We start from the raw sequence: 12,510 nt of genomic DNA, 5'->3' as shown, positions 1-12,510 counted from the left end.
GTTTGGACACTTGTGTAAGACAATTTCACAATTTTAATTCAGAGACAGATAAACAAATAACTCACACATTATAGCACAGGCCAAATTTCTTGCAAGCAAAGGCTAAGTTCACCTACCAAAGAAAACATACTCCATGAAAGGAGTTCCATCATTTTTATTGGGTAATTGGGTGACAGGGAAGAGAATGCTTAAGAAACATAGGGTTAATACAAATTTACTCAAGTCCATCACTTACAGGTCCTGAACTATTTTCAATATTAAATATAAATGTAAAAACCTTATTATCATAGCAACAATTGTAGGAAGTATGCAGAGGTATTCTCGTACATGATTGACCTTAGAGCAGAGCATACTTGGAGAGTTCTAGTGTTGCTGTAGACAGGACTGTCATCTGTTTGCAGTGTGAATGGGAAACTTCATAAGAATCTTGAAGCTTGCAATTGTATTGGAGTTATAAAGTGTTTTGTTCTTTTACATCTCCCTGGTCAAATGATTCTCATTTATAAGAAATATCTATCTTTATCTGAAGAAATACTTCCTGTCTAAAAGATGATTTTGTAGTATGTATCATGTTAGTTCTGGGACACCACCTTTCTTTGTTTTAGTCTGTACATAGTATGTTTTCCTTGGTATTTTCAACATCTATCTTTATATTTAATGTGTGTCTCTGAGAAGTAGAATGCAAGTTCCATTTCTTTTTTATAAGATTTATTTATTCATTTGGAAGATAGAGTTACAGGGATAGAGCAAGTAAGAGAGATGCACAGAAAGAAAGAGTGAGGTCTGCAGCTCCTCCAATGCTTGCAGTGGCCGAGGCTGGACCACGCCAAACAAAGAGCCTGGAGCTCCATCCAGGTCTCCCACATGGGTAGCAGGGACCCAAGCACAGGGGTCATATTCCACTGCTTTCCCAGGTGCATTAGTAGGGACTGGATTAGAAGCGGAACAGCCAGGACTTAAACTGTCACTCATATGTAATGCCAGTGTCATAGACAATGCTTCATCCATAGTACAACCTGACCTCCTGCTTTGTTTCCTCTTAATTGAAGTGTTTCATTATTTTCTACTTGATGTGATTACTGATATATTTGGTATCATATGGTATTGTTTTCAGTTTGAATAGTTTCATGTTCTTTTGCCTGCATTTTTATTTTATTTTTATAATTTCAGAGAGTTAGAAAGACAGATGCCATATTTATTGGATCATGCCGGAATATTTGGACCAGATCTGGGCCTGGTCCAAATAAAGAGCTGGGAGTTCAATCCAGGTCTCCCACATGGGCAGACAGGATTCAACTACTTGATCCATCACCTGCTACCTCTAAAGGTCTGCATCAACAGAAAACTGGTATCAGAAGTCAGAGCTGGGAGCCAAATCCAGTCACTACAATGTGTGATGCATCCTCTCTTAACCACTAGCCCAAATCATGCCCATTTTCTTACTTTAGATTGCTAAATTATTACTTTCATTTATCTTCTGTATAAACATGAGAGTAAAACATTCTTTTTCTTTTCTTTTAGGAGATTCCCTAGAGATGAAAACATGCATCCTTGACTTATTACAGCTTAATATAAATATTACATTTACTTCTTTCTTCACATTTGGACATTAAAAATATTAAGCCCATGTATTTCATATTAACCAAGACAGTTTATTATTGCTTTGTTCAGTCAACATTGATTTATATTTACCTGAAATTTGTTCCCTTTTCTATGTTCTTCAGTTTTGCTGATATTTGGCATTTCTGTCTGGGACAAATTTTTAGCTGCCTAAAGGACTCTTCCAGTGGAATTCAACAGAGGAAAGCTTCTCTGTTTATCTGAAATAGTCAATTTTCCATCATTTTTGAAGAAGATGCTTTAGGGAATCTGGAATTATAAACTTGCTTCCAGCACATTCATAATTGTACCCTGTTCCTTTTTGTTTTTCATCTTTTATGGCAGAGGCCATGGATAAGGATGGTTGTCACATGAAGTTCACAGTTCTTTTATTCTCTCTTGTTGACTTTTCCATTATTTACGCTGATGTAATTTTGTGCAATTTCCTTTGTACTTATAATGCTTAGAATTTTGCTGGTTTATTGAATCCATTGGTTTAAATTTTATACCAAGTTTGAAAAATGCTTAGTCATTATCTCTTTTAATAATGCCTCCTCCACTTTTTCTGTCTCCTCTCCTTTGAAGTATGACATACACACTAGAGCTTCTCACAGTGGTCTGTATACCTTCTTCTCTTATATTTGTTTTCCTGTATATTCAGTATGGATTTTTTTTACTAACCTGTCTTTCATTTCATCACCCTCTGGTGCATAGCTATTATGCTATTAAATCCATTTAATTTGTTATTGTAATTTTTGCTTCTAGAGTTTTTTAAATTTTTAATTGCAGTTATCTGGAGAAATCATTCATTTTCCCTGTATTTTTAATCTTAGTGTCAATGAGTCTTTACGGAGTTTTTGCTGATCAATCCAATAGCTTGATCACTTCTATTGTCTCTTTTTTTTCTTAGTTTTTAACACAGGGCCTTGTCACTTGGAATGCATTTGTTTCTTTCCTTATTTTAAAATTTATATAAAGGGGACAAATTTCATATGTTTCATTTATACAGTTTTTAAAACATTATACTTCCCACCCTACATTCCTTCCCTCCCTGGATCCTATCCTTCTTCCTTTCCTGCTTTTCTTTTAAATTTTACAATGACATACTTTCAATTCACAGTATAACCTCAAGCTTAAAGAATTCAACAAGTAAAAAGTAAAAAAACAAACAAACAAAACACTGTTTCTCAGGAATATAGACAATGGCTATAAACTATAATCAAATCTCAAAATGTCAATTTCACACATATATGTTACATTTTTTGTGCTCTGTATATTAGTTGCCACAAATAAGGGAGAACATGATATTTGTCTTTTTGGGACTAGCTTGTTTAAGCACAAATTTATTTTTATCCAGTAGAAAGGCAGAATGACAGAGGCACCCGCAGAAACAAAGCGAGAGCTTCTGTCGGTTCACTTCCTAAGTGCCTGCACAGCCAGACTCCACACCTGGGTGTCCCATGCAGGTGGCAGGGAATCAAGCATTTGAGCCATAATTTACTGCCCCTAGACCACATTAGCAGGGAGTTGCATTGAAAGCAGAGTGGCTGGGACTCAAATTAGTACTCCGAAATGGGAACTGGGTGTCTCAAGAAACTGCTTAACCCAGACCACATTGCCCACCCCTTCTTAATACCAGACATTGAAAAACGATAAGAACTCTAGATATGGTCTTTCTCTGGTGAGGATTTCCCTCTGGCAGAGAGGGTACGGATCACCTTGAGTCAATGGGACAGAGTTGAATCGAGATTTTAGAGCAGTTTTGATTTTTGCTCAAGATTCCGACTAATATCTGCACTGACCATATGCGTCTCCCTGGCTTGCCACTGAAAGATGGACCCTCTCCATGATAGTAAACAAACTTCAATCGCTGACACCTTAGTACGGTGAAATTACAAATAAGTTCACTGTGTTATCAGATACTTTCTGCTGAACTTATTAGCTTATGGCACTATATAGCATAAAAGTTCAGCAAACGTCTAAACACAAAAAGCAGCCAGAGTCAGTTTTCCATTTCCCTATCTCTAAAGGATCATACTCCTTTAAACCTTAAAATTTGCCTCCTTAATTTCAGAAGGCTACAAAAGCCCTACTGTTTATTCTATCAATATAAAGCATCTCTCATTATGAGCAAAAAATATTTCTAGCTTCTCGCCCTGTGTACTGACTAAATGCTCAGAGAAAGTGGGTGCATGACATCAGCTCACTGAACTGACGTTTCCAATTCTTCAGTCTGGCTACCTCTACTCTTTATTGAACAGTCTGACACTGTTTTTAAGAAGTACATCGTGAGGCCAGTGCTGTGGCACAGAGGGTTAAAGCCCTGGACTGGAGCACCAGCATCCCATATGGGCTCCGGTTCTAGTCCCGGCTGCTCCTCTTCCAATCCGACTCTCTGCTATGGCCTGGGAAAGCAGTGGGAGATGGCCCAAGTCCTTGGGCCCCTTCACTCTCATGGGAGACCCGGAAGAAGCTCCTGGCTCCTGGCTTCAGATTGGTGCAGCTCCGGCTGTTTCGGCCATCTAGGGAGTGAACCAGCAGATGGAAGAGCTCTTTGTCTCTAACTCTCTCTATATAACTCTTTCAAATAAATAAAATAAATCTTTTACAAAAAAAGTACATTATTTCTGACTCTGGGGGTTCATTGATCTTCAGGCTATTTCATTATATCATGACTTCATTCATTCTTTATAGTGAAAATCAGGAGATGTGGCCCAGGTAATGTTCTGGATGCTAGGAAGAGTAGTGAACCTGTCTCTGCCCTTGCAGAGTTACATTTTGGTTGAAATAGTCCATTAAGACATATGCTAACAAACTTACAAATTATTACGTGGTGGGAAGTCTTATGAAGTATGAAGATAAAAGGCAAATAATGGGAGAATGCTATTTTTATATAGATGTTTAGAAAAGGTCTGCCTGGCAAGAAGACATTTACTGGTGACCCAGATGGGGTTAGCAGAATCGTGGGTACGTCCGGACAGAGAGTTGGAGCTGTGGAAACATCAAGTGCAAAGTGCTAAGGCATTTTACTTGTAGTGACTTTAAAGAACAGTATCAGTAAAATGAGTGAGATGAACAGTGGTTTAGAAGTAGCAGATGGTATACTGGAACCAATCGTTTCCAGACCTGTATTTGTAAAGATGTTTCGTTTCAACTTAACTGAAACAGAAAATTAACAGGGAGTTACTAGGAAAGACAGCATTTTTTTTAAAAAAGATTTCATTTATTTATTTGAAAGGCAGAGTTACAGAGAAGCAGAGGCAGAGAGAGAGAGAGAGAGAGAGAGAGAGAGAGAGAGTCTTCCATCCGCTGGTTCACTCCCCAGATGGCCACAATGACCGGAGCTGTGCCAATCCAAAGCCAAGAGCCAGGAGCTTCTTCCAAGTCTCCCACGCGGGTGCAGGGGCCCAAGGACTTGGGCCATATTCTTCTGCCTTCCAAGGCCATAGCAGAGAGCTGGATTGAAAGTGGAGTAGCCAAGACTTGAACTGGTGCCCATATGGGATGCTGGCACTGCAGGTGCCAGCCTCTAGACAGTATTTTTAATTAAAAAAGATCACTTCAACTTTTGTTTCTTTTCACATAGAACATGGAAGGTGACAGGTCAAGAAGCTTTTGTAGTCACTCCAATAAGATAGGACAGCAGCCTGGACAATCAAATGCAGTTTAAAGGTGTTGACTCTTGAGATAATCTGCTAGGTTTAAATGTTACCCCTGCCAATCATTAGCTGTATAATATTGCTAATCTCTGTATACGAGTCCTAGAATTTAAAGACTGAGAAACAAGTAGGTTTAGATACTATATGCTTGAGAAATCTGTTGGACACTCAAGAGGAAATTTAAATTACATGGCCTGGAACTCAACGGAGTGCTCACAGAGAAGTTCAACATATAGGGTGGTCAATAGATGGGCTATATTTAAGAACATTAGACTATATGACTTCTTCTAGGTGCTGTGGTCTCCAGTAGAGGAGCTAGAGACTGTTGAGGAAAAAGTGAAATCTCCAGATAGTACTTTCTACTGAGCAACACTAGAAGGCACTACACAAAGGAAGGGTGGTTAGCTCTGGGAAATGCTGCAGGTGGCAATAGGCCAAGCACAAAGACTGAAAATGACCCAGAGAAGCTGGAAGTGCTGTTGTCCTGACCTGTCTAGGAGCAGTTACAGTCAGGGAAAGCAGAAGGCTGAATGAAGAGGGCTCAAAGAATAGGAGGGGAAAAAAGGCAGCAAAGAAGCAGACAAATGAGGCAATGCCAGAGGTGAACTCCTCTTCCAATGTCACTTTTGTCTAACAAAGGCAATGAGTCCATCTTCAGGCTGTAGGGCCATGGTTTGCTTCAGCTGAGTTAATTGCCATGACTTACTGTCTCCTCAGTTTAATGCCCAACTGTTTTAACTAAAGATTTCTTGATCACTTTTTTTAAACTAGTAATAGTTCTGTAAGATCATATGAAGAATTAAGCATTTGTACTTAGCTGGATTAGTGATTCTTCCCACTGGAGAATTTATATCTTTACAATCATCCCCCAAATTTTGTCATTTTGTATAGCTGTATTATTTCAGTGGTCAAGGTATTTAGTTAGATGGCTTCCAAGAAGTCACGTTTCAGTCTCTTTTACTCTCCATTGATCATTATGATAACTATAACTGATGTAACGCTACAAAGATATAGTAAAATTTGGGGCAAGAAAAGTACACTGCCTAATACTTGCACACAATGAGGTATTCTGCCCAATAGGTTTCAAAACAAACAAAAAAATCTGGTAAACTGGTTTGCTGGGGCTTCCATAACAAAGGACCGTAGATCATGCAGTACTTAAACAAGAGAAATGGATTTTATTATCGCTCAGGAGGCTAGAAGTCCAACAGCAAGGTGTCGCAGGGTTGACTCCAAGGTCTTTTTCTGTGGCTTGCAGATGGCCGTCTTCTTTCTGTGTCCTCCTGTGGTCTTTCCTCTGTGGGTCTGCATCCCTGGCATCTCTGCTCAACTTTGCTCTGAATTGTAACCCACACTAATAAACCCTTGTTAACACCATCGCTTCCTCAAAGTCCTAACAGCAAGTTCTTCCTGAGATAATGGGGGTCAGAACTTCAACATATGAATTTTGGGGAAAACAATTCAGTCCTTAATCTGTGGTGATCTGAAGGATAAAGAAGAAAAACATGCTAGAAGCAACTGGAAAACCAGTAGTAAAAAGCATCAACTTAGATCAAATGAGTGCTAGAAAAAGTAATATTAATAAATAACATGTTGAGCCTCTAATGTTACCTTTGGATTTCATATATCTGATCCACTCTGTGTCCTCTGTGTGTCCATAAATTTACACATAGAAATACAAACATGGCATACTTCAAAAAGTTCATGGAAAATGCAGTTAAAAGCTATTTATTTCGATGCAAAAATTTTTGAAACCCGTATTTTAATAGTGTCTTCAAAAGTTTCATTAATCTAAAAATGCCTATAAAGTAGTTATTACTCTCAGTTCTCAGATGAGAACTTTGGGTTCTGCACTTGAATAATTTCTAAATTCTCTTAAATCTGCAGAGATATTTGAATTATTATTTTATTCGAGAGGCACAGAGAGCTTCCATCTTTTGGCTTACTCTCCAAATGCCTGCAAAAGCCAGGGTTGTGCCACAGCAAGAGCTATGAGCAGGATGAGCAGTGCATGCAACCTAAGACACCTATGTAAGTGGCAGGAACTTAATTATTTGAACAATGCTTTGGCAGGAAGCTGGAATCAGGAGCGGGAGCTGGGTATGGAGTCCATGTACTTTGATATGGGATGTGACTATCTTAAGCAGTAGACTAAATGCCTGCCCATAAATTATAAAGAATTTCATATGTAAAGTATCCATGGCAGAGAAAATAGAGGTTTACAATATAACAAAATATTTTAGATCAAAATTTGTTAGAATCATAAAAAATACTATATGATTTAAAAAGATAAGCTTCATTACCTTTAAGATGAATTTCTGGGCTCTGTATTTCCCAATAATTAGAAATAAATGTGTTGGGGCCAGAGCCGTGACGTAGAGGGTAAAGCCACCGCCTGTAGTACCGGAATCCCTTATGGGCTCTGGTTCAAGTCCTGGTTGCTCCACTTCTGATCCAGCTCTCTGCTATGGCCTGGGAAGGCAGTGGAAGATGGCCCAAGTCCTTGGGCTGCTGTACCCACATGGGAGACCGGGGGGAAGCTCCTGGTTTCTGGCTTTGGATCTGCACAGCTCTGGCCATTGCAGCCAACTGGGGAGTGAACCAGCAGATAGAAGACCTCTCTCTCTCTCTCTCTCTCTCTCTCTCTCTGCCTCTCCTCTCTCTGTGTAACTCTTTCAAATAAATAAAATCTTAAAAAAAGAAAATGTGACTGTTGCACACATGATAGAAAATGCTACATTTTAAACATCTGAGACAGTTGATCCAACCATCTTGAGTGATGTTTACTCAAGTGGGTGACAATATACAAGCCCTGTGTTAAATTTTGATGAGATAGTTAAAATGTCTTAATCCTCATCTCCCTGCAGTTATTAAAATTTTGAGAAAATATGCAAATATTTGGGTGCTATCCACTGTACAGATAAATTTAATAAATTTCAAACATTGAAGTTCTAAGTATTTTATAATTAAAAATTTTCATAGGAACAAGGCAAAGAAGCAGTTAATACACTTATGTATACAGGTCATATTTTTACTTCAATCATTTTTGCCTGGTTTTAAGTTCTCTGTGTCACTCAATGAACATCAGGTGATGATTTGCTTACAAATCAAATATTTGAAAACCATGTCTAATAATTAATTTCAGTACTACAGAAATGAAAGAGTGACATAAATCTGTTGTGTGCACCTATTCAGTATTCAAGCTAAAACAATATTGATATTGGTGAGTTTGGAAAAATGATTGGACCAGTTTGAAGTATGTATTAAATTGCTATTTTTAAAAAAGAGAAAAAGGAAAGATAATCTTTTTATTTCACAATAACCTTCAACTTCTGAAAACAAAACAGAGAAAAATAACAGTTGCATGCAAGTGGACTTGTGAAACAATTTTAATTTTTACTCAAAATATATGAGAGGTCATTAGCCCTTATCTTACACTGGAAAAGTGGGAACAATTGGTCAGGGAAGGAAGGGAAACAGACGCTGTTAAATTTTAAGCTCAAGTTTCAAGAAGTTTTCATAAGGCAGGTTAAAAATTCCAGAGACTCTCCCAATGTCCACATTTCTGAACATTAATTCCCATGTGATTTACTTTCATAAAAATATAAATATTATTTATTAAAAATGATAATTTATTTAAGATTAGTTTTTCTTCGTAAATAGCATGTTTCACTTTAAAAGACAGCTCCCTAATAGTGCCACCTTTTTATAAACTGTCCTGCAGTTTTGTTTTTTTTTAAATTCCAATTTATTGGGATTTAAAGAATAAATACCATCTACCCTTCATAAACTATTTTATCACCACAAGCTACTCATGAGTGGTCAGTATTTTACAATGAAGAAATTCATAGCATTATCACCACATTCCTGTACTATGATTGGATGGACTGAATATGGGCCTTTGTGCATAAACAAATTCTGGTGAGAAAAATGCTTTAAAAAATAGGGGGAAAAAGATACGTGAAGAATAAATCCTAGTCACATGGAATACTTTTACTGTAAAATCTTAGCATGCCTAAAATATCTGAAAGCTGATGAAAAGTGCTGCTCCTAACATGAGCTAATTGAATCGCCAATTCAATGGCCTCTCTCTACATGGAAACAAAACTAGAGAGCTTTGCCATTATTCCTAGGAACATGAAAAGACCACTGCATTGTTATAAAAAAAAAAAAAAAAAAAAAAAAAAAAAAAGACAGGCCGGCGCCTTGGCTCAACAGGCTAATCCTCCACCTTGCGGCGCCGGCACACCGGGTTCTAGTCCCGGTCGGGGCACCGATCCTGTCCCGGTTGCCCCTCTTCCAGGCCAGCTCTCTGCTGTGGCCAGGGAGTGCAGTGGAGGATGGCCCAAGTGCTTGGGCCCTGCACCCCATGGGAGACCAGGAGAAGCACCTGGCTCCTGCCATCGGAACAGCGCGGTGCGCCGGCCGCAGCGCGCTACCGCGGCGGCCATTGGAGGGTGAACCAACGGCAAAAGGAAGACCTTTCTCTCTGTCTCTCTCTCACTATCCACTCTGCCTGTCAAAAAAAAAAAAAAAATTAAAAAAAAAAAAAAGACAATGACAACCAGGTTAAATGCCCCTAAATGTACACAGAAGTTAAATTTCCAATTCCAAATCTCTAAACTGTCATATGCAGTACACTTCCCTTTAATTCTGACAATCCAAAGGCATTACAACCTTACTTAACAAGAAATAAACAGAAAAAGAGAACAATGACAAAAAAATCAAATAACAAAAGAATAACAGCAAAAACACCTTGTGATGCTGAATTTTGTTTGGACCAAAAGTATCCTTAGGAACTTGAAAAAAATTGCCTGCGTAAAGCGACAGTGCAAACGGCGTCACTGGCAGATGCCAGGCACACAACCTCTCTCCAATGCAGTGTAAATCTCCTCTTAGCAGCCACTGACAACAAGCTCAAGTGTAGTGAATGTATACTGTGGCTGGTTTGCCAACACCATCAATGAGAGCGGGCCATGCCATTATTCATGTCTGTTGGCTGAACACTTCTCCGGCAAAACAGACATAGGATTTTTTTTTTCTTAACGAGCAGTTTCTCACAAACAAGTTTTGGTCATTAGTGAACAGGGATGAATCTTAGTTTACCTCCTGGGTTTGTTAAGTCCTTGTCATTTTAAAACCCCAGTACTGTTTGTTAGGGTAACTGCTAAAATAAATCCTTCCTCTTCTCAAATTACTTCCCTTTCTCTTCGCTAAGGTAAACTCTGTGTAAACCTAAAAACATTATGGTAACTTACTATACAAGATTTCTCAAAGTGCAAAATATGTTACAGATAGTTCCATAAGCTTCATTTAAACACAGCACTTTATACAATACAGTACAGTTTGAGATTTCTACTCATAAATTATACCACTTGATAACTATTTTAAAAGGGTTGACTACTTAAAGTAACCCAATAACTTCTTGTTCAAGTTAATAAAGTTGGACTTTATAAGATTTGTTCAAACCAAAATAAAGTTAATCTTACACTTACTCACATATATACATATTTTAAAATGTCTTTGAATGTTTAAGTATACACAGATTTCTTAAGCATAGACACACAAATTTGTCTATAGACAAATTCTCATGAATTATAGTTTGGTTTCAGGTTTACACACATTGTATACAATATTAAAAACATTAATTAGTGGGGCAATTCATTTTATTTCCTTCTGCATCATGTGTTCATCTTGTAACTGTTTTGGAAGGGTTCTAGACCGCTGTAGAACCACACTGAGCTCTTCAATCACCTTTGACGGTAACTTATGATCAGAGTCCATAGGAGCTTTGCTATTCTTCTCCTCAGTCTTTTTCAATGTCTTCATGCCTTTAGGGCCTTTTTGCTGCTCGGGGACTTCTGTCTCTGTGTCCTCCAGGCAGTTGAGGCTTCGATGCTTCCTGGTGCGATTTCGGAACCTGTCGTCCTTGTGCTCTAGGCAGTGGGCCACCATGGAGGCTCGGTCCCTTAAGGTGGAGTCCACAGGCTCTCGATCATGCTTCTCACTGAGCCACAGCCTTTCCAGTTCTGCCCTTGCACTCTAAAGACAAGACAAAATGTCTCATGAGAAAGCAAGATTTGGCACATTTAAGTTTAAAAAATACATTGCACATAAAATTTATGCTTCCTATACAAGAGCTCATTTCTATGATGTAGGTTCTAACTTGACTTTACACAAGTGGCATGTTTGAATTTACATAATGATCTTAGAGTTACAAAATCAAATAAGATGTAGGCCACAGAAATTCACTTTAACAGGCATGTAACATACCACTTCCAAGGTGTCTTTCAGGTTAGTTACTCAAATTTATTCGCATTTCACACTTGTCTCTTCCAACTCATTTCTGCTTGGATGTATCACCTGTGTGTGCACACAGTACCCAGGAAAAGAGTCTCTGTGGCCATACAAGCCAAGGAAATGCTCTGTATTATAGCCCCTTCTTTCGGATTTCCAATATGTATTAGCATATTCAAGAGGCTGATAAGTTTTATCCCAGATAAAACTATTTAACATGTCTTTCCTGTTTTAGTCCTCCTTCCAACATATGTAATTAGTGAAGCCTCCTCCTCATCTGCACATAATGTGTATTAGGGCATCCTAGGTTCACTGTTGAAAAAAATATGAATATCTGAGAAGAAGGTCTTCGGGATCTTGATGGGTATTGCATTGAATGTATAAATTGCTTTTGGGAGAATAGACATTTTGATGATATTGATTCTTCCAATCCATGAGCATGGAAGATTTCTCCATTTTTTGGTATCCTCTTCTATTTCTTTCTGTAAGGTTTTGTAGTTTTCATCGTAGAGATCTTTAACGTCTTTGGTTAAGTTTATTCCAAGGTATTTGATTGTTTTTGTAGCTATTGTGAATGGGATTGATTTTAGAAGTTCTTCCTCAGCCGTGGCATTGCCTGTGTATACAAAGGCTGTTGATTTTTGTGCATTGATTTTATATCCTGCTACTTTGCCAAACTCTTCGATGAGTTCCAGCAGTCTCTTAGTAGAGTTCTTTGGGTCCCCTAAATAAAGAATCATATCATCTGCAAAGAGGGATAGTTTGAGTTCGTCCTTCCCGATTTGTATCCCTTTAATTTCTTTTTCTTGCCTAATAGCTCTGGCCAAAACTTCCAGAACTATATTGAATAGCAGTGGTGAGAGAGGGCATCCCTGTCTGGTACCAGATTTCAGTGGAAATGCTCCCAACTTTTCCCCATTCAATAGGATGTTGGCTGTGGGTTTTTCATATATTG

At 38.3% G+C, this 12,510-nt stretch overlaps 1 protein-coding gene across 6 annotated transcripts in view; it reads right to left on the bottom strand.

Annotated features, from left to right (window-relative positions):
• Positions 1-12,510, bottom strand: part of ARAP2 (ArfGAP with RhoGAP domain, ankyrin repeat and PH domain 2) — a 235,134-nt gene that overhangs the window by 41,800 nt on the left and 180,824 nt on the right. For 3 of the 6 annotated variants that reach the window (XM_062213238.1, XM_062213240.1, XM_062213239.1), the window contains one exon: positions 8,595-11,300. The exons of 2 other annotated variants lie outside the window; for them this stretch is intronic. In XM_062213238.1, the coding sequence (XP_062069222.1) occupies positions 10,920-11,300 (381 nt within the window). In that variant the 3' untranslated portion in view covers positions 8,595-10,919. Of the gene's footprint in view, positions 1-6,561; positions 6,742-8,594; positions 11,301-12,510 lie in introns of those variants that run through there. One more of the 6 variants, XM_062213243.1, reaches the window with a different exon arrangement.

Source organism: Lepus europaeus, chromosome 16 (genome assembly GCF_033115175.1).
Source record: "Lepus europaeus isolate LE1 chromosome 16, mLepTim1.pri, whole genome shotgun sequence".
NCBI classification, from domain to species: domain Eukaryota; kingdom Metazoa; phylum Chordata; class Mammalia; order Lagomorpha; family Leporidae; genus Lepus; species Lepus europaeus.
The sequence above is the reverse complement of the archived record's forward strand: the minus strand, read 5'-3'. Positions and strand labels throughout refer to the sequence as shown.